Source organism: Rhea americana, unplaced genomic scaffold, assembly GCF_003343005.1.
Source record: "Rhea americana isolate MKP2758 unplaced genomic scaffold, rheAme1 scaffold_35, whole genome shotgun sequence".
Taxonomy (NCBI): Eukaryota; Metazoa; Chordata; class Aves; order Rheiformes; family Rheidae; genus Rhea; species Rhea americana.
Genome location: NW_028186479.1, coordinates 5,355,351 through 5,372,803, shown reverse-complemented (window position 1 = coordinate 5,372,803; position 17,453 = coordinate 5,355,351). Strand labels below are relative to the sequence as shown.

Sequence of the window (17,453 nt, the reverse complement as noted above, 5' to 3'; positions counted from 1 at the left end):
TCAGGCTGAAAAATAACCAGCTCCAAGTCTGCCTCATGCCAGAGAAAGTTAGCTACTTGCACTAAAATTAGTGTCTACCTGCTGGGAAAGTATCCACACGTTCTTATTGGCATGTTGAGTGTAAGTGTGGCAAGGTCCGTCTTATTTATACTGCTTTTAACGCATCTTTGGAAGAAACACTTACTTGAATGATATGAGGAAGACAAGTACTATCYGAGAGCAGCCTTTTCACTCTAGGCAGAGGTCTTATAATAGCATTGTCTTGATCCCTAAAAAAAAAAAAAAAAAAAAAAAAAAAAAAACACACACATCAGTAAGCTGTGAGAGCTGGGCCTCTTCAGCCTGGGGAAGAGAAGACTGAAGGGGGATCTCATCAATGTGTATAAGTACCTGAAGGGAGGGTGTCAAGGGGACAGGGACAAACTCTCTTCAGTTGTCCTGTGTGACAGGACAAGAGGCAATGGGCAAAAACTGAACCACAGGAAATTCCGCCTGAACGTGAGGGGGAATTTCTTCCCTGTGAGAGTGACGGAGCCCTGGCACAGGTTGCCCAGGGAGGTTGTGGAGTCTCCTTCTCTGGAGATATTCAAGGCCTGCCTGGATGCAACCCTGTCTAACATGCTCTAGGTGACCGTGCTTGAACAGGGAGGTTGGACTAGATGATCTCCAGAGGTCCCTTCCAACCTTACTGATTCTGTAATTCTAAACAGACACATGCCCTTTCTTTTAAGGAAGAGTAGTTTTATTAAGCTAAGTATCAGGCCCTCATCATTTTCAGTTCCACTATTCACTTCATTACTTTTAACTACATAGATTTGCTATACATGKTTTAATATCACATTAAGCAGTTTTATTTCCATTTAAAACAAGTGACTGCCTTGTGCATTATGAATATCACTTGTACATTTTTGAAATTACTATCACAACAATATGAATACTTTGTGTCATTTAGAAACTCTGCATTTGCTCACAGGATTTAAAATTTAGTACTACTATAGAAGAGGTCCTTGAAATACAGAATACTTACATATTACTTGATTCTAAGAAAAGCTTTAAGATAGAAGTTACAAATGTATATATAYGCCAGAGAAAGTTAACCACTTTTACTGAAAAGATAGTGTTTACCTGCTAGGAAAGTATCCACACATAGTTATTAGCATGTTGAGTATAAGCGTCGCAAGGTCTGTCTCATTCAGCACAGCTTGCCCACTGGCTAGCAAGCACCACTTCAGCTGAGGGATGACCTGCAGTGGTCGCCAGCCATCCATACCCTGAGCCCAGCAACGTGTTTTTGAAGTCAGCTTTCCACTGTCCCATAGTTCCTGCATCTATTGCAAGGTTAGAGATGTGTAAGTGATTCAGGCATTCAACTATTTTTGCTCCTAAACACTCAGTATCATAAGCTTCTTACAACTGTAAGATAGATTTTGTAGTAGTTGCATGAAATCACATTTGTAATAAGCAGTCAATAAACATCAAGTGAGCCTATTTCTAATCATCACTTYCAACTGCTTTCCTCATGGAAAGAGGGCATGGAAGGGCAGGCAGCCTTACCAGAGAAAGGTAAGATAGTATTCATTGCATTTAACCTTTCAATTGCTTGTAGGAAGAGCTGCTATGTTAATGTGCTTGTTATTTTACCAGTAATAATAAAAGCTTTTCCTGCCTCTTCAGACTCTCTAGAAAAGGTTTGTATGATTTTTTTCCCCCCAGACTCCATCTCTGTCCCTTTTTATACCTTCCCTCCCTCAAAACACCTGCATATAGCAGCAGAATGACCTATAACTTTCTATCTATTTGTTTTCTTGAATTTAAAAAGGCATACTGCAACTGAGGTATCATGAGGAAAGTTTAGACTATGGAAAACTCAGACAAGTTAAAAATCTGTATATCAGAAACCACACTAACAGATATTGCRTAATACTTGTTATAACAATTATTATAAGCATTTGTTTCAAAATTAGGTCTTTGGTCCTGCCCTCTGCGCCTTAGAGAACTTATTTTTGGCACAACAAAAATCAAATCTTCATCCACATAAGATTAGAAGAACTGMTCTCCAGCTTTAATCCGTTACTCTGGGAGCATTGTTTTATATTTAGTTTTCTATCACTTACAACTTTGAAATACACTGTCAAAATGGAAATGTTTTCTATGAAGCTTGAGAGTCGGAAGCAGAGAGGTACCTCTTGAAAGCTGTAAGGACCACTCCTTTCTTTGTCAGCATTGCCGAAGTACCATTCTTTCTCACTCTCTCTCTTCATATCAGGTGCTGCCTCAATCACATTGCTCTAGAAGTTGATGTTTATGTTATTAGTTTCTTGCAACTATCACATTGCTACAGGACAACACAAAAAACAAAGAAAACATCTATGCCCTTTAAGTTTCCTCTAGAGGAAAAAGYATGGAGTAGTAAAAGAGACCACATACTTGCAGTGGGACTGTAGCCCTGCTTGTGTGAAGATGTGCCAGAGTGAGCAGATCCACAAGGATTCTAATGCCATTTGAATCCATGAGGTCTTTCACATTTCTCTGTGAATGAATGCACTGGAGTTAATAAGTRTTTTCCAAATAAGAATTTAAGAGTACAGTTTTGAACAGGTCACTGAACAGTTTCATCCAGGTCAGAAGTGACCATGAGAAAAGTCAAAGCRTTCTCAGAGGCTCCTAATATGGCACAGCTATCAAATTTTTCACACTTCCTTCAGCTCACTCATCAGTAGATAAAAACTACCATATCCCAGAGCACTGCAGCAAACATTTACATTTTAAATACCTGCCTCCACTGGGCAAAAAGACTTAAATTTTTGCTGAAGTTAACCCTGAAAGACCAGTTCAGTTAGAAAGAWTTTTATACAGTCAAAAGATCCACAAACTAAGTGGGTATGCCTCTTACCTTATTAAGGATCAGTTTGTTGAGAAACAGGATGAGTCTGTCCCGCTCAAGCCTATCAGTGCACTGTTGCAACAGAAGAAAACAACATTTGATAGCATGTATTACCAGAAGTTACCTTCAACAGTCAATACAGTTGCACCTGCAAAGATCCGTTTACTTTATTTTTATGCCTGGAATAAACTGTCAACAGTACAGTTCCATGCACAGCTAATAAACTTAACAGCTTGCTGCCACTGAAGTGGAAAAGTCTTATTGCTGTCCACCATTCCGTTTGCTCATCTGGATCTGAAACTTAGGCTCACTTTTCTGCTAAGTGATCTTCTAGTTAGAGGGAGAGTGCTTGAATTCCCCAGTGAGCCAGTTAACACAAACAAGAGAAGASAAACTGCTTTCAGCCAGCAGACAGAATAGGTCTTTGATGTTACTAGTGAGATTATCCCAAGACTCATGGTAGAAAAACTGCATTGGTTCAGTTTAAATTACAATGAACAAAACTAAAACATCATGCCAGTGTTAGCAGAGAACTCTGTCTTCAGACTACATGGAAATGCATTTTTACAAGTTGTATCAGTTGTCAGGCTACCACTAAAGTCTATTCCATTATGTGCCTGTTCATCTAATGCTACCACTTCATTAGCCTGGCATTGTGGCCACTGCTCTTAAGTYAGTATCTCCAAATAAGACGACCTGGAACAAGGATCTTCTAAGAGTTTCATTCTTCTGCAGTCTTCAAAAGTAGAAGACAAGTATCTCACCAAGTTCCTTTACACTCCACTTATATACAGGCTGTAAAAGTCAAGTAAGGTCAAAAAGCTACATATGGAGACTGATTTGGAATATTTTTATGATTAGCAGTTTGTTGGTGAAACAAATYGAGCCACAGGGAAATATTAGGAACACTTAGTGATATCATGAAAAAGTATTCAGCCTCACATTCTTACATATTTATCCATACCCTCACCAAGATTAATAAGCTCCTCTTACAATAACAGTAAGATTGAAATCCTTTGTAAATTTGCTGTTGAAGTATATAATTCAAAGGCATTTTGCTGCAAAATCAAAATTCAGGTTTCAGAGCAACTTGAAGGACCTGAACATAGTCCRGATTAACCATGTACCACTACATCAAGTCACTACTTCTTACCCTTTCTAACATCCCAACAATGTACTTGATATCCGAAAATGGGCCTATTTCTTCATGACATCTTCCATAAACAATGGCCAGTGCTTGCAGACATAAGCACTTCATATTCACTTTTGGAGTGAGCAAGAAGCGATGGTAGAGTTCATTGAAGAATTCATACCTAAGAAAGAGGTAAGATTTCAGCAAAGGAAACAAAGAGCTTTAGAATAAGAGGAGACTTTAATAATGGCTCACGATTTCTTGATTGCTCCACTCTCTTCAGTTTCATCTTCTTCAAGTAGCAATCTTAAATAATAATCCCCTATTTTTATTTCTTCAGAAAGGCACTCATATTTTACCTATAACATGAAAATAAGTTAAAGATAAGCATTGTTTTCCTTCACTTATTTGCTTGCATATTACTGTATTTACTTGTATCCATACCCTCACCAAGATTARTGAGCTCCCCCTATAATAAGAGGAAGATTGAAATCCTTYGTAAATTTGCTACTGAAGTACACAAATCTAAGGCATTACGCTGTAAGCTTTTACTGCTCCCCATACAAAACAAAGAAGTTTCCAGTCTTAGCAAAATCCTAGCTTCTAACCTCYAACGTAAGTTTTCTCATCTCAAGGGTTTTTAAGTAACTAAATTTGGACAAAACATGATATATTCAGTGACTCAGCTTTAATAAGCAGTTTTCTCATTGCGAAATATTGTAACATTATACAGGTACAAAACAAACATCATATAATTACTGGTAGTACTAGCTAGCGTGCTAGGTAATTAAAGCCTAGAGGCATCAGTATGTACGGTAAGAACCTAAATGGAAATTGCACAATGAGAATCATTAAATTCACAGCAACTACATTAAACATTTAAAGTCACATGGTTATGCCAAATGCTTAAARTCATTAAACCTAGCACTTCAAGAGGTGCCTCTAACATACCACAAAAACCACTTTCTACAGTAACTATTCCTATCTGTGGTCTGCAAACCACTGGTTATCATGAGGTCATATCAAGCAACTTACAGATTAACCACAGAACACAATAAAGAGCTCAAGCTGGTACCCTTCTAGAGCTCTCCTCAGCAAGCATTCACCTTAGCAAGTGTCCAGTTCCACAGTTAGCAGAGAAGCCTTCAGTCTCTGCTATGTAGTTAGTTCAAACACTTAAGACATAACCTGACAAAAGTCTTCTTTCTAACAAAGCAAGCCTCCAAGACAGCAGTTGTTCAAACCCCATGTTACATGAAGCCCCCTCAAGCCAGTCCCAAAGCCTTCTGAATTGTAACTGCAGGAACTCTAATGGTGTCACAGCAGCACCAGCCACGTAAGAGCACAAAGTGCAGATGAGATGCCTGTATCAGAAGTTTCAGGTCTGTGCTTTTGATATTGCTCCAGTCAGCACTGTGTTTTATACACTAACACCCACAGAAGCATTGGAAAAAGCATGATTTTTAAAAGACACAGGCAATTAAGCCCAGGATAAGAGAGTACTTCTTTCAGCTACCTAGTACAGTTGGGGAAAACCATTAGGCTAGGGTGCCTAGAAGTCTTGTCTCCAATCAATACCTGAAAAAAGCTTGAAGAACTAAATGTCAGTGCAGAAGTATTGATTTATATTTATCCAGGTATTGTATGATGGTAAGCAGTCTGTAGCTGTGTGACAGCAGGTAGAGGGAAGACGTACAATGGTTCTTCCTCTTAGAAGCTTTACACTGACAATCATTCTGGCAAATCTGAGAGAATGTGACATTTGCAAGTTTCTCAAGARTAGCAGGTTCTTCTGCTCAGATTTTTAACTAGAAAGCTGTACTGTGACAAGGATGGCACCGAGAGCACCCAAGCATATTTCACCATTGAAATCTTGTTCTGCTTTAACATCGCAGGTTAAATAGCTATGTGAAAAAATTAAAACAGCAGTAGAGACCAGAGCAAGTGACAGGAAGTGTTTATTAGCATTTTCTTGGGCAAAATCTTGCAAGATGTTTCCAAAAAACCTCCCATCAACTAGAATGATACCAATTGCTTTGCAGAAGCCTGTAATATCGTTTTGACTTTAGCATTACTGTTACTAGAATTAAAACAGTATCTTCAGTGCTACAGAGGAGCATGCCTTTATTTYAGTTCCATAACTTATTCACAACTTGGCAGCCCAGTATTTAATGGACCCAGAATAATTGAGGCATAGAAGTAAAGGCCAGGGAGCTTGCTATCAGAAAGAAGTGACTCATGAAGCAATCTAAAAACAAGTTCTTTAACATACTCCATCAAGCAAGTATGGCTTGTCTAGACATCAGTGTAACTCATGAGAGGGAAAGAGCTAATTTGTAAGTGTTAAAGCATTAACTGGAACTCTTGATTTGTCTCTACAAGGTTGTCAGGCTGAAGAGGTTTCAGCCTTATGAAGTGACACTCATCTGCAAYGTCTGTCCATAGCCTGAAAGTCAACATATTACCTCTTTACTGCAAAACCCCCCAAAAGAGTTCCAGCTTGCAGTCAGACTGTCAACACAAGACTCAGGTAGTAAAAAAGATTTAAAGACATGTAAAGTAGCTGCATCTTACATAYGCAGGCTCTCCTACATAGTCATTTACCTCAAACTCCTGATGGTTCCATGAGATGACACTAGCACTACCAAGTTCTCTGTCAATATTAAATGCTCTCATCTCAGACTCAAGAGTATCTCTCAGTTCTTCCCGTGTTTTGAAGTTCCAAATCAAGTTTGATCGAGCATGATCTTGAAGAAATCTAGGAAAGAAGTTATAGTTTAAGCCCTTCAAACATTATCTGAAAGACCACAAGCAATGCTCAGCAGGCAAACTAGAGAGGATGAGCACTAGCAGATCTTATGTAGAAGGTATAAGTAGTTGCCTCTAGTATAATGTCTGTTCACTGTATAGAGTGATAGACAGATCAGTACAAAAACACCTCTTTTGGCTAAATTAGCTGCAGATAGTTCATGCACTGGAAAAGTCTTGCTAGTTATGCACCATATCTGCCAGTAAAAGCTACAAATGAACAGTACCCCAAGAGAGCAGATAGCTCACGTAGGAAAATAGAAGTTGATGTCTCTCAAGCATCACAAGAGAGTTGACATTTTAGTAGCAACTACAAAACAGCATTTGTGTCCAGAAACAGTACAGTACTGAATATTTCAGGTTTAAGAGAACATGCAAATCTTCTCATGAAGTACTTAGACAGGACTATACTATCTGTCCTTTAGAAATATTAACCACTGAATCAAACTAAGTTTATTGAATTTCTCAAATCTTGCTTTCATAAGTTTGATGAACGGTCTAGCTTTACTCATCCACTTAGCATAATGTTCCAGCTAGACTTGAGGTGATGCTACCCTTTTCAAAAGGGGGCCCCCTCCCCTGTAAATTTTCAGGTTTGTAAAACCACAGGTAAACAAATCACACTTACGACACTACTTGAAACCTAATATCCACGTGTTTTCTGTTGGTCTGCCTTACACATTCTTATTCCAATTCCAAAACTGAGACGGTACCAAGTAGTTTACAAGACAATGCACCAACCCAGTACAACAACTTTCAGGGATGCTTTGCTTAGCCTTCAGCATCACGCTGAAGCTGCACGTGCAGCTTGCATGATCACAGTTGATAAGCTTTCCAAGTCTTCCCCTTTCCTAAAGGGGAGCTAAATCCCTAAATACGTTTGCATTTCATTTTCTAGAGGTTCCTGTTAAACTACTTACACTGTTTTAAGGCAGACACTAACTGCAAACAACTCACAGCAACCCAGTGGATATTAACCAAAATATCCAGCCAAATAACTACCTGTATTAGAGCCCACTGTATTTATTTTAAGGTTTTACCTGTAATAGAAGAGATCCCAGTTTGCTTCTATTTTTATTCTTTGCCTTCGTTTCCTTAGTATTACTGGCTTTTGAATGATGTTCTACAAAAGAGCCAAGTTTAAGAGAGTGAGAGCAACAGATACTGATTTTTATTTTAAAAAGAAAGTATTCCTTCAGAAAAGCCACATCTTAACCTAGACCTTGTTAAGAAGTTCTCCTTTTCTAGTAAGTAGCAGACTTTCACAGGAGTTATTTACACCAAAATTAGTAAATTTATGCCAGAGAAACTTTCAGCTGTTTAACTTATTTGTTTGAAAGGGAGTTATCCCCCATCGATAAAAGCTTAATTCCCATCACTGTTAATACTCTCAAGAGTGCTAACAAGACTGACAGTTTAAGCCAGTGTTTCAATATTCTGTATTTCATGCATACACCAACTATGCAACAAGACAGTACTTTTAGCACCAAGCTAAAATCATAAGCAAAGCTAGGTCTGTCAAGACAATGAGACTGGCAGCTCTGAAACTGATGGAGCTGAAAACCCGCACCAGGACTGCTCTGCACTCTTGAAAGGAAACTAGAGCAAATTACAAAATCAAGTCAAACTTCACCCAGCCACTGAAAGGTTCCCTAGTTTGACCAAGCACGAAGTCAACATAATACTCTAGATGAGTTATCACATGCAGGCAGAAGTCAGAGCAACATTATCTGCACAAGTAGCAGAGAGATACAGACTCACCATATTGTTTCTGTCCTGATTGTGATTAGGAAGTTGGAAGAAAAAGAAAAGGAATATTTAACAAGCCACAGCCATTGATATTACCACTCTGAAGTGCTTCAAATTTGCTATAACCCTTTCCAAACTACAATGCCATGAATTCTTGAAGTCAAATTCAACAGCTCAGAACTCCAGAGAGAATAAGCAATTGTTTAAACCCAGCATCTATACAGGCTGTTAGAACACACTACAGCCACCTATTACAAAGCATCCTGCAGTGTAATGCAGGAATCTGGTTACCTAGGACTATTCACCCCTCCACCACAATTTGTTTGTTAGTACTTTGTTTTGAACCACAATTCCAGAAAAGGTGCCTGTCAAATCTCTATTCCAGTCTACCTGAAACAAAATACATTTTGCCAAGTTAAAGTTTTCCTAAATTCAAGTGTGTAGCTACATCAGAGAAAGTGCAAAGACAGGCATGTTCAATACAATGCAATCTACTGCCCTTTTCATCCTTCTTTATGTATAGAGATTTTTTAATTTCTAAAATGCATAAAAACTAAACTTAGTCAGCAGACTACAAAAAAGTATGGAAAGCCCATGGTTCAGAATGTCATTTTTGTTGTTACATTATATATGAAAGGACACCAGTAAGAATTCAAGTGATCCTTGAGATATCCTAGTTGCATCAGATCAAGACAAACAGGCAGCACTGAGTTTCTTCAAATAGGTCCCATAATTAAAATACCATTAGCATACAAAGTGAACATTTCGGATACAAAGAATATACAGTTTCTCCTAAACATTTTTTTTGTCAAGTTTCAAGGAATTTTGCTGTGTTGTGATCTTCAAAAAAATGCACATATAGGAAAAAGTTCAACTGTGAGACCACAGTTCTGCCTACAAATCCCCCCCTCCCCCCCCCTTTTTTTTTTAAAAAGACACAACCACAGTAAGTCAGAAACAAGTTTGACAGTAACTAACAAGTCTGCTTCTCTGCATTTAGAGTTAAATTGCTGTAAGCAAAGAGCTTCAAGTACTTTTACCTCTTTTTGAGCTATGCCCATTCTATCCCTCCAGTGCATCAAGACAAGATCCACCTTCTCTTTGGCAAATTTTTCAACTTCTTTTGCAGCTTTTCCAGCTATTCTCTGCCATTCTGGCACTTTATTAAACTTGCCATACTGATCCTGCAGGAAAAAAAAAAACAGTAGTAATTTATAGTTGCATTTCTATCAGAATGTTTGAGGCAGACCAATGCAATTTCAAAGTAGCAGTATTAGAAAAGTTTAAGACCGTACATCTAGCAAACAGAGGAGGTAAGACAACGACATTTACTTACAGTTGCAATTTTTAAGTTATCTCTGACATGCATTCTATCTGGATCTTTTTCAGGAACAGAATCAGTGCTATCAAGGTACGCCAGCAAACCTGGTGGCTTAAAAATTTAAGACTAATGTAAAAACAGTTTATGGAACAGTAAAAACAGTTTATGGAACAGAAATCATCACATCAGGCAACATTAGCTAAACGACTCTGTTTTGAAATTAGTGAGTTTGAAAAAAGTATGCAGAAATACAGCAGCTTTATTTTTATTAATGAAATGCCACCACCCCCAAAAGAACCATCTCAGTAAGTGCACAGAACTAGCTTTAGTGCACTGGAACTCTTGCTTGTATTTCATTTTTTTTTAAGAGGATCACATAATGAAGCTAAAGACTGCAGGAACAGAAGAGCTGATTCTACAGCAATATGGAGGAAGATGGACACCAAACTAGCCCATCCATATCTTCTCAGACAGAAGTGCTGCATGTAACATAATATATAAGATGGTGACCAGCATCAGAACAGGCTGTACTGCCACATGCGCAAGAACTGCAATTCTAAATCTGAAAACTAGATTCCTCCCCACGCAGAATTTACATATTCCTTGATTTACTGGAGCAATTTAAGCCAAAACTTCTCCAAAAGCTATAAAGGTGAGAAGTTAGACATACCAGCTAGTATATAARTCTAGTAGTGTTATAAGTAACTGAAGTTGGATAGGCATGAAAAGATAAACAGAATTGCTGCCTTAACTTCTTATTGGTGCTAAGCATTAGAAGTGTTCTTTACCATGTCTTCTGTACTTCTGTTTTCAATAGAGAAAGAAAAAATACCAGACATTAGATTTTGATTGTGTCAGGCAGCATTTTAAGGTGGTGAGAGAGAGAGGGAGTGATAAAATACCATTTCTCAGAAGTCATTGAGAAGTTTCATACTAGCCATCAATATCCTTCAAACAGCAAGTGCCAGACTGCTGAGCTCCCATGTCAAACTTCTTCCTCAAATGGAAGAGGGGATGTTTCTACCACATAGCCTATTCCAAGTCCTGTAATATTATAGGCTGTCAGATTTTATTCTTTCCCCACTCTACATCCCATTTTTACTCACCAAAATACGTTTCAACAAGTTCATAGCAGTTTTGTTCTCAGCTGTCCAGAGGCCAACCAAATGTCTACTTAACTGCCTGAAAAAAGCCATTAAAATGAACAAGTTAGTATTTTTAGCASTGTTTTACTCACTAAATTTCTACCCTTACCATGCTGACAAAATGAAGATGGCTATTTCAAGTGAACAAGGCTAAAAAGCATTAGATGGTTCCAGTTCAAGTATATGCTTGCATGCTTTGAAGTGCTGCCTTTAAAAAGTTGTAGTGAAGTTAGTGCAACATTAGCAGCACATGCTTTTTTGATCTAGACCTCATAAGAACACTTGAGCAATAGAGTAGAAACTAAACATCTAATGACCAAGTGTAATTTCATCCAGTCAATCTTGAACTACAGTTAAAGTTCGGAGTCTAAAAGCTATTAAGAAATTACTCTATTTGGAGATAAGTTATTGGCTAGGAAAACCTTCTATGTCAACTAACATTTTCTGTGAACAGTCAGTAGAGTTTTAATACTACGAATCAAAAGAACCACTTACAAACCAGTCATAAGTAGGTCCAAACCAAACTAGTATGAAATATGCAGTCATGCTAACTCTGCTCAGAATGACATATGGTAGCAACAAGTTTCATATGTCATTACATTTCTCAATAGCTCTATTTTTAGTACTTTATAGAAGCTATAGCTGCACATTCCTAATCTTGCATTTTGGAGAAATAATTGAATAATCACTCCCACATCCTCTTCAGCATGGCCACAGGCCTACTCTCACAGTTCAAAAACTCTGCTCATTGAATTTCATGAAGTGATTTCTTTATAAAGAGACTATTCACTCAGAAGACATGGATGACCCTAACTGCATACAAGATGACTGAGGTGTGTACATCAGGATTTATACAATGGTAAAAATGAAGCAAAAGCTTTTGAAAGTTTGACATTCAACTTGCCTTCTGACAAATCTGACATTCAACTTGCTCTTCTGAACATCTTCAGAAAACCCCCCCAAGAACCTTTAATGCATAACTAATCAAAGTCCCACTTTTTTGCCAAGAAAAAAAAAAAAAAAAAGAAAGAAAAGGAGTTTAAGTGGCTGCAGTCTCAAGTGGAGCTTGCTCAGTTTAAGTACACCAACTCCTGAAGAGAATCTTACCCTGAAGAACTGCAAGTTCTTCCTGAACTCCAAGTTTCTGATCTTAGCAGCATCACTTAAGACTTTAAGTAAAATATATCAAGTGAGACTGACATACCTATTTGTAAGCATCCTCTGATCTGTGCTTATTGTAAACATAGCAGTGTGCAAATGACGAGGTAAGGCACCTTCACTGAGGGCAAGATCTTGCATTTTGGTAGCAATCTCTTTGTCTCCTTCCTTTGGAAACAGGGCAAGATGATTACTAGAGAAAGAATCTTAGTTAGGCTGCTTTTATCTTAATCTACAATTCTAAAACCTTCTTGACCATCAACTACATCTACTAATAGCCAGAAGCTACAATGTAAGGGGCTTTATTTAGCAAGTTCTCGGTTGCAACTGATTAAAGTTGCAGTAAAGCCATGGACCAGAACATTGGCAATTATGCCTGAGGATAACAACTGGGTAGGATAAGATGCACTAACTATCTTCCATCACAGATTAACAAAATCAGTACTACATTAACAAGTGCCGCTTCCACACTGCAGTTGCAAACTAGAGTCAAATAATGCAGTCAAGTAATTGCTTGCTGCTTATCTTTATTCAACAGGTAACATTTCTAAGAATAACTGGTGCTGTTTGGTTTAGAAAGCCACATGAATAACAGTCACTCAGTCAAGATATATTATTGCAATGTTTACAGATACAATAAGTTTTCACTGCATTTTTAATTGGCTGAGTCCAATTATAGTTGGAATGCCAAAAGAAGTAATAAACAGCATAATCTCTTTTGGCTAACAGTAGCTGATACACCAATGCAAACCTGTGGATTTATAGCATCTCTATTTCAAGTGTTCATTCACTTGCATTCCAAGAAAGTACTAGATGTGATTCAGMTGCATAAGCCATTTTGACACAGTGAGGTAAAAGCCTAAGCCCTGAATTTCAACACAGGAAGTGTTGCAAGTCAGTWAGCATGGTCACCCCACAACAGTCATGAGCAGCCTGTAAGTATGGGCTTGACCCATAKATCATAGTGTAGCACTGATATGAAAGTTAAAGCCAAATCCTTGGCTGAAGCAGGACGTGCAAGAACAGAGGCTGACATCACTACGTGGCATTGTATGTGGCAGTGCCAGAATAAGATTCCAGGAAATACAGCCTCTCTTCTTTGTAAGCCCTTCTTCAACACGCAGAAGTCTGCTAGCTCAGAGGCACATGACTGAGCTACATACCATTAAGATAAACAGCCAAACCTTGCTACAATATGAAAACATGCAAGGCACAATCCTAATGTCCAACTCACATGCCTGCCAACCCCTCAAGTGTAAGAAAGCAATTTGCTTTCTTAAAACACTCACAATTAAGCAGGTGTTCTGTTACTTCCCTCCTCCCCTCAACAGCTAACATAAGCATCTACTATTTTGGTAACCTAATGTTGCAGTTCTGCTTCTGAAATAAACAATGCATGTTTAGTATACCGTCCCAGGTAACATTTAGGAAATCTCTCACCTCTATTATTGCCTTCATTACTAAACCCGCTCCTTTCACAATTGCCATGGAAGGGTGCTACAAGAGAAAGGCCATAAAATAGTCATCCACGTTCAGAATTTGAACATTAGATCATCTACAGTTCAGCTTCTTCAAATCCACACTGCTTTGACCCCAGCTCTATACAGGAAGTAAACCCTTTCAAGTTTTCTGAAAGCTAGCCCCAAGTCACAGGAAGAGCTGCTAGAATGAATCCTCAAACAAAAAAAATCTGTCATGCAACTATCAGCTAGATCTCTTGGCAACACAGAGTGGTGTATCAAAGACGCTGGAATAGTGCTGGGGAAGCTCACTGAAACTGTTTGACACAAGCTGGCACTAGCCAATGAACAGAAGAGCATTCCTGTTTTACAGGAAGAAAGCATTGGCTTTTTAGCCAAAAATCCAAGAATCCTTGGAAGTTTACTGCTGAAGCTGCTCCTACTTTTCTGAGAGAAAAGCAAAAAGCAATAGATTCTTTAAAGAGAAAGATCTGTCCATCTCCTGAACTTGGTTTAATATTTTACCCTGTATTAAGTTTTGTTTGTTTGTTTTAAGAAAAAGAATCTTATGCACTCTACTTGAGAATGATTCAACACATTCACTGTAGAATAACCACTCCAAACTGACATCTGAAACTAAAGCAGCAGGCCCTCCAAAACTCATCAAGGTGAAAAGGGTTCAGGCACACTACCTACATCAACGGAACACACATCGTCTTTCAGAAGAGAACAGTTCAGATTCCCTGACTGATTGCTTAAGGCCTCTGATAGCACTGTTGATAATGCCAAACGAGTAGCACTAGTGTTTCCTCCGCTTAAGAAAAGGGATCTTCATTTCTAAAGAGTTGCAAGAATGAAATCATTCTTATTTCACATAGCAAAAATGTGAAATCTCACCTGAAATAGCTTAAATAAWGTTCGCCCATTAGATGCCACCATTTCCAATAACATGTCAAACTGCTGCCCTTCAGTAGTCTCACTATATGGAGCACACAGGGCAAATGTCAGGAAGTCCAAAAGTGAACTAATTACTAGGGCACCTGTTCCATGATCCTGAAATTCAGAGAGGTATGTCATACAAATACAGCACTTCCCATGCAAAAGAGCACTCACGCAAGCTTTATTCATTAATTTTTCCATTTCATATCGCAAAATACTATCTGTAAACAGAAACTACAAGGTCAACCTATACTAGGGCATTGTCATATTCTGATGACAAAGGACTGACTCCAAGAGCATATTAGAGACTCATGACATCAGTATGCCGCAAGCTGTTTTCTAGGTTTAAGACCAAATTACCTATTCACACTATCCTTTCAGCTAATGGGATTTAACAGGAATACCGAGTTTCCACGTTAAACATGAAAACGTTGCTTGCTACAGTGAGTATCCTAAAGTTCTGCAGTACAGACAGTTTGACTCAACCAGTCTAGATCAAGCCCTGAGAACAATATTCAAAGTCAGACATCACTGCATTTCCTGTGCTTTAATTCTAGGCAGTAAGACAGTCAAAGATATCTCATCATGATATAAATATTTTCATTATGATCTAAGTATTTTTCATAGTAATTAGAAAAAACACTAAGCTATTTCAGAGTCTGACTTACCACATGGGAATTGAATTTTTCTAGCAAATTTTCTAGAAACTTTTTTGAAGAAAGGAGAGAAGCTTTGTTCAGTTGCTCCTGCCTCAAGTCATAGTCATCATGCATAGGCTAGAGAAAAAAATATTCATAGTGCAGTCACATTTCAACCCTCAATTCTTAGTTAGCTGTAGTCCCCCAAAGCCTTAAAAAACAGCAAACATCACAGGTACCACATCCTTTTTCAGGTTCACCAGGAAGCCACTCTAGCACAAATTATTTCATGCTTGAGCAGACTGCAAGTTAACTGGCAGACCTTACTTCTGCTTTTCCAGTAGTCTGAAGTTCACATGTTCCAGAGTGATATATACCGCAATTTAATACTTACACACATAAGAGCACACAGCATATCAATAGAGGCATGGGTTACTCCATCATTGTTCCTCTTTAGAGCTTTTACAACCTTCACTCCTAAACGTTCCCGAAATCTTTAAGGTGTGGGAGAAAAGGGAAGCAAAAACATCAAAATCAGGTGAAACATCAATCTTGAACTTAAAATAAAACTCTCTCTGCATGGTATTTAGCAAGCCAGAACTCAGAAGTTCACATTAGTCCAAGCTTCCTTAGTAGGGACACATACTGACTTCACTGTTAATAACATACTGACAGCACCTCCACAAAGATTACAGTAGTATCTGTGTAATTAGTCACTTAATACAGGGCACTACTGACACCTCCACCCTGTAACTTCTAAAAGTCTGACTTAAATGTCTTCATTGCCTATTTAAAGGAAGGCTGAAAGTTCTTCTTTTTTTTAAAAAAAAAATAAAGAAAAATCTCTAAAAAGTCAAATATGACTTTAAAGTAGAGTACTAAACAATAATAAAAAAGTTAGCTCTACATTCAACTGGTCACTTAGGACTCTCAATTCACATCAGAGCCTATGCAGTCCCATACTACTGAAAGTGGTATGTACATAGACTTCCAGTCCTTTTCAGAAGTGATCCTCAACTCAAGTGGTCAGCTTTTAAAGATCAGCATCAAAAGCCCCCAAAGAAAGTTTTTTATCGACTACTTCCAAGCTTCAGAAACTTCTCACTTACTTTGGAAGCTGAGTAAAAGCAAGGAAGCCTGCTTTTGAAGCCACAAGTCTTCTTACTGCTTGGAATTGGCTTTCAAGCTCTGCATTAGACGCTGCAATATCTCCCTCTTGTGAGAGTAATGCTGTTATGGCATTATTAATGAGTTTCTCCTTATTTTCAGAGAACAGACCCTGTTTTTTAAAAAAAAGAGTTATTAATACCTTTATGCATTAATACCATCATAAGAGGACAGGTAGAGGATTTATTCTTACATCTTGTGTTACTGCATGCAGTACCCCACTATAGGAAATGTTAGCATTGAACCTGAACACAGCATCTGCAAAGTTGCCATCTGCAGAAAGACATAACAAAAAGAGCTGAGTGCACAGTATCTGATTAAGAGTTACTGGATATTTTTAAAGAGCACTATAAAACCACATAGTAAGTGCTAGCTTACTTGGAGGAGCAGCCAAAAACCTCAGATGAAGGCTCTCTACTTCTTCATCTACAGGCATACTGAGTAATCCCCAACGCTGGCCTTTATGCGTAGAGGTCATTTTCACACAGACATCTCTATTACCAGAAGCTCTCACTCCATCCAGCAAGCTAGCCAAGAGAGAATCTCTGGGTTGGAAAGAGACATACCATTAAAATTTAGGCACTTTAGATCAGAAAAATGATCCAGAAGAACAAAGGAAAAGAGTGAATGGCAGAAATACTTAGTATCATCTACCAATACTGAAGTTAACAGCTACAGCTCTAGAGGAAATTTACCAACTTTCAAGTGTTGCTTTACTCACTATAAGAACASAGCTGTCTTGTACCAAATATAGCCAGCTGCAGTCTTTCATTAAAGGAGACCAACTGTAGATTATCTGTGAATAAGTTACAGGTTGTGAATCAATTCATCCCTGTACCTTTCTGCAAAACCTCACTTAGCAGGATTAGACTGCATTCCAACTGCATGCACACCTAGACTATTCTGTAAGTTGTTTTAAACAGAATCAAATAAGACTAAGCCAAGCAGACAGCTCATAGGATTTATAGCCTTCACATTTCCATGTTAATTATGCTTTTTTCCCCATTTCTCACATACAGTGCACAACCAGGTACAAATATAGAAGGACCTTG

The 17,453-nt window shown here is 38.2% G+C and overlaps 1 protein-coding gene across 4 annotated transcripts in view; it reads right to left on the bottom strand.

The window, feature by feature from the left end:
• Positions 1-17,453, bottom strand: part of DNAJC13 (DnaJ heat shock protein family (Hsp40) member C13) — a 54,949-nt gene that overhangs the window by 21,186 nt on the left and 16,310 nt on the right. For 2 of the 4 annotated variants that reach the window (XM_085311858.1, XM_085311859.1), the window contains exons 10-30: positions 16,780-16,946; positions 16,595-16,674; positions 16,344-16,513; positions 15,629-15,728; positions 15,265-15,372; positions 14,555-14,710; positions 13,638-13,694; positions 12,244-12,365; positions 11,001-11,076; positions 9,910-10,005; positions 9,614-9,757; positions 8,586-8,600; positions 7,865-7,947; positions 6,621-6,774; positions 4,272-4,375; positions 4,038-4,197; positions 2,894-2,956; positions 2,428-2,529; positions 2,184-2,288; positions 1,126-1,328; positions 185-269 (exon numbers count right to left, since the gene is read on the bottom strand). In XM_085311858.1, the coding sequence (XP_085167984.1) occupies positions 185-269; positions 1,126-1,328; positions 2,184-2,288; positions 2,428-2,529; positions 2,894-2,956; positions 4,038-4,197; positions 4,272-4,375; positions 6,621-6,774; positions 7,865-7,947; positions 8,586-8,600; positions 9,614-9,757; positions 9,910-10,005; positions 11,001-11,076; positions 12,244-12,365; positions 13,638-13,694; positions 14,555-14,710; positions 15,265-15,372; positions 15,629-15,728; positions 16,344-16,513; positions 16,595-16,674; positions 16,780-16,946 (2,350 nt within the window). Of the gene's footprint in view, positions 1-184; positions 270-1,125; positions 1,329-2,183; positions 2,289-2,427; positions 2,530-2,893; positions 2,957-4,037; positions 4,198-4,271; positions 4,376-6,620; positions 6,775-7,864; positions 7,948-8,585; positions 8,601-9,595; positions 9,758-9,909; positions 10,006-11,000; positions 11,077-12,243; positions 12,366-13,637; positions 13,695-14,554; positions 14,711-15,264; positions 15,373-15,628; positions 15,729-16,343; positions 16,514-16,594; positions 16,675-16,779; positions 16,947-17,453 lie in introns of all 4 variants that reach the window. The other 2 variants (XM_085311860.1, XM_085311861.1) reach the window with 2 other exon arrangements.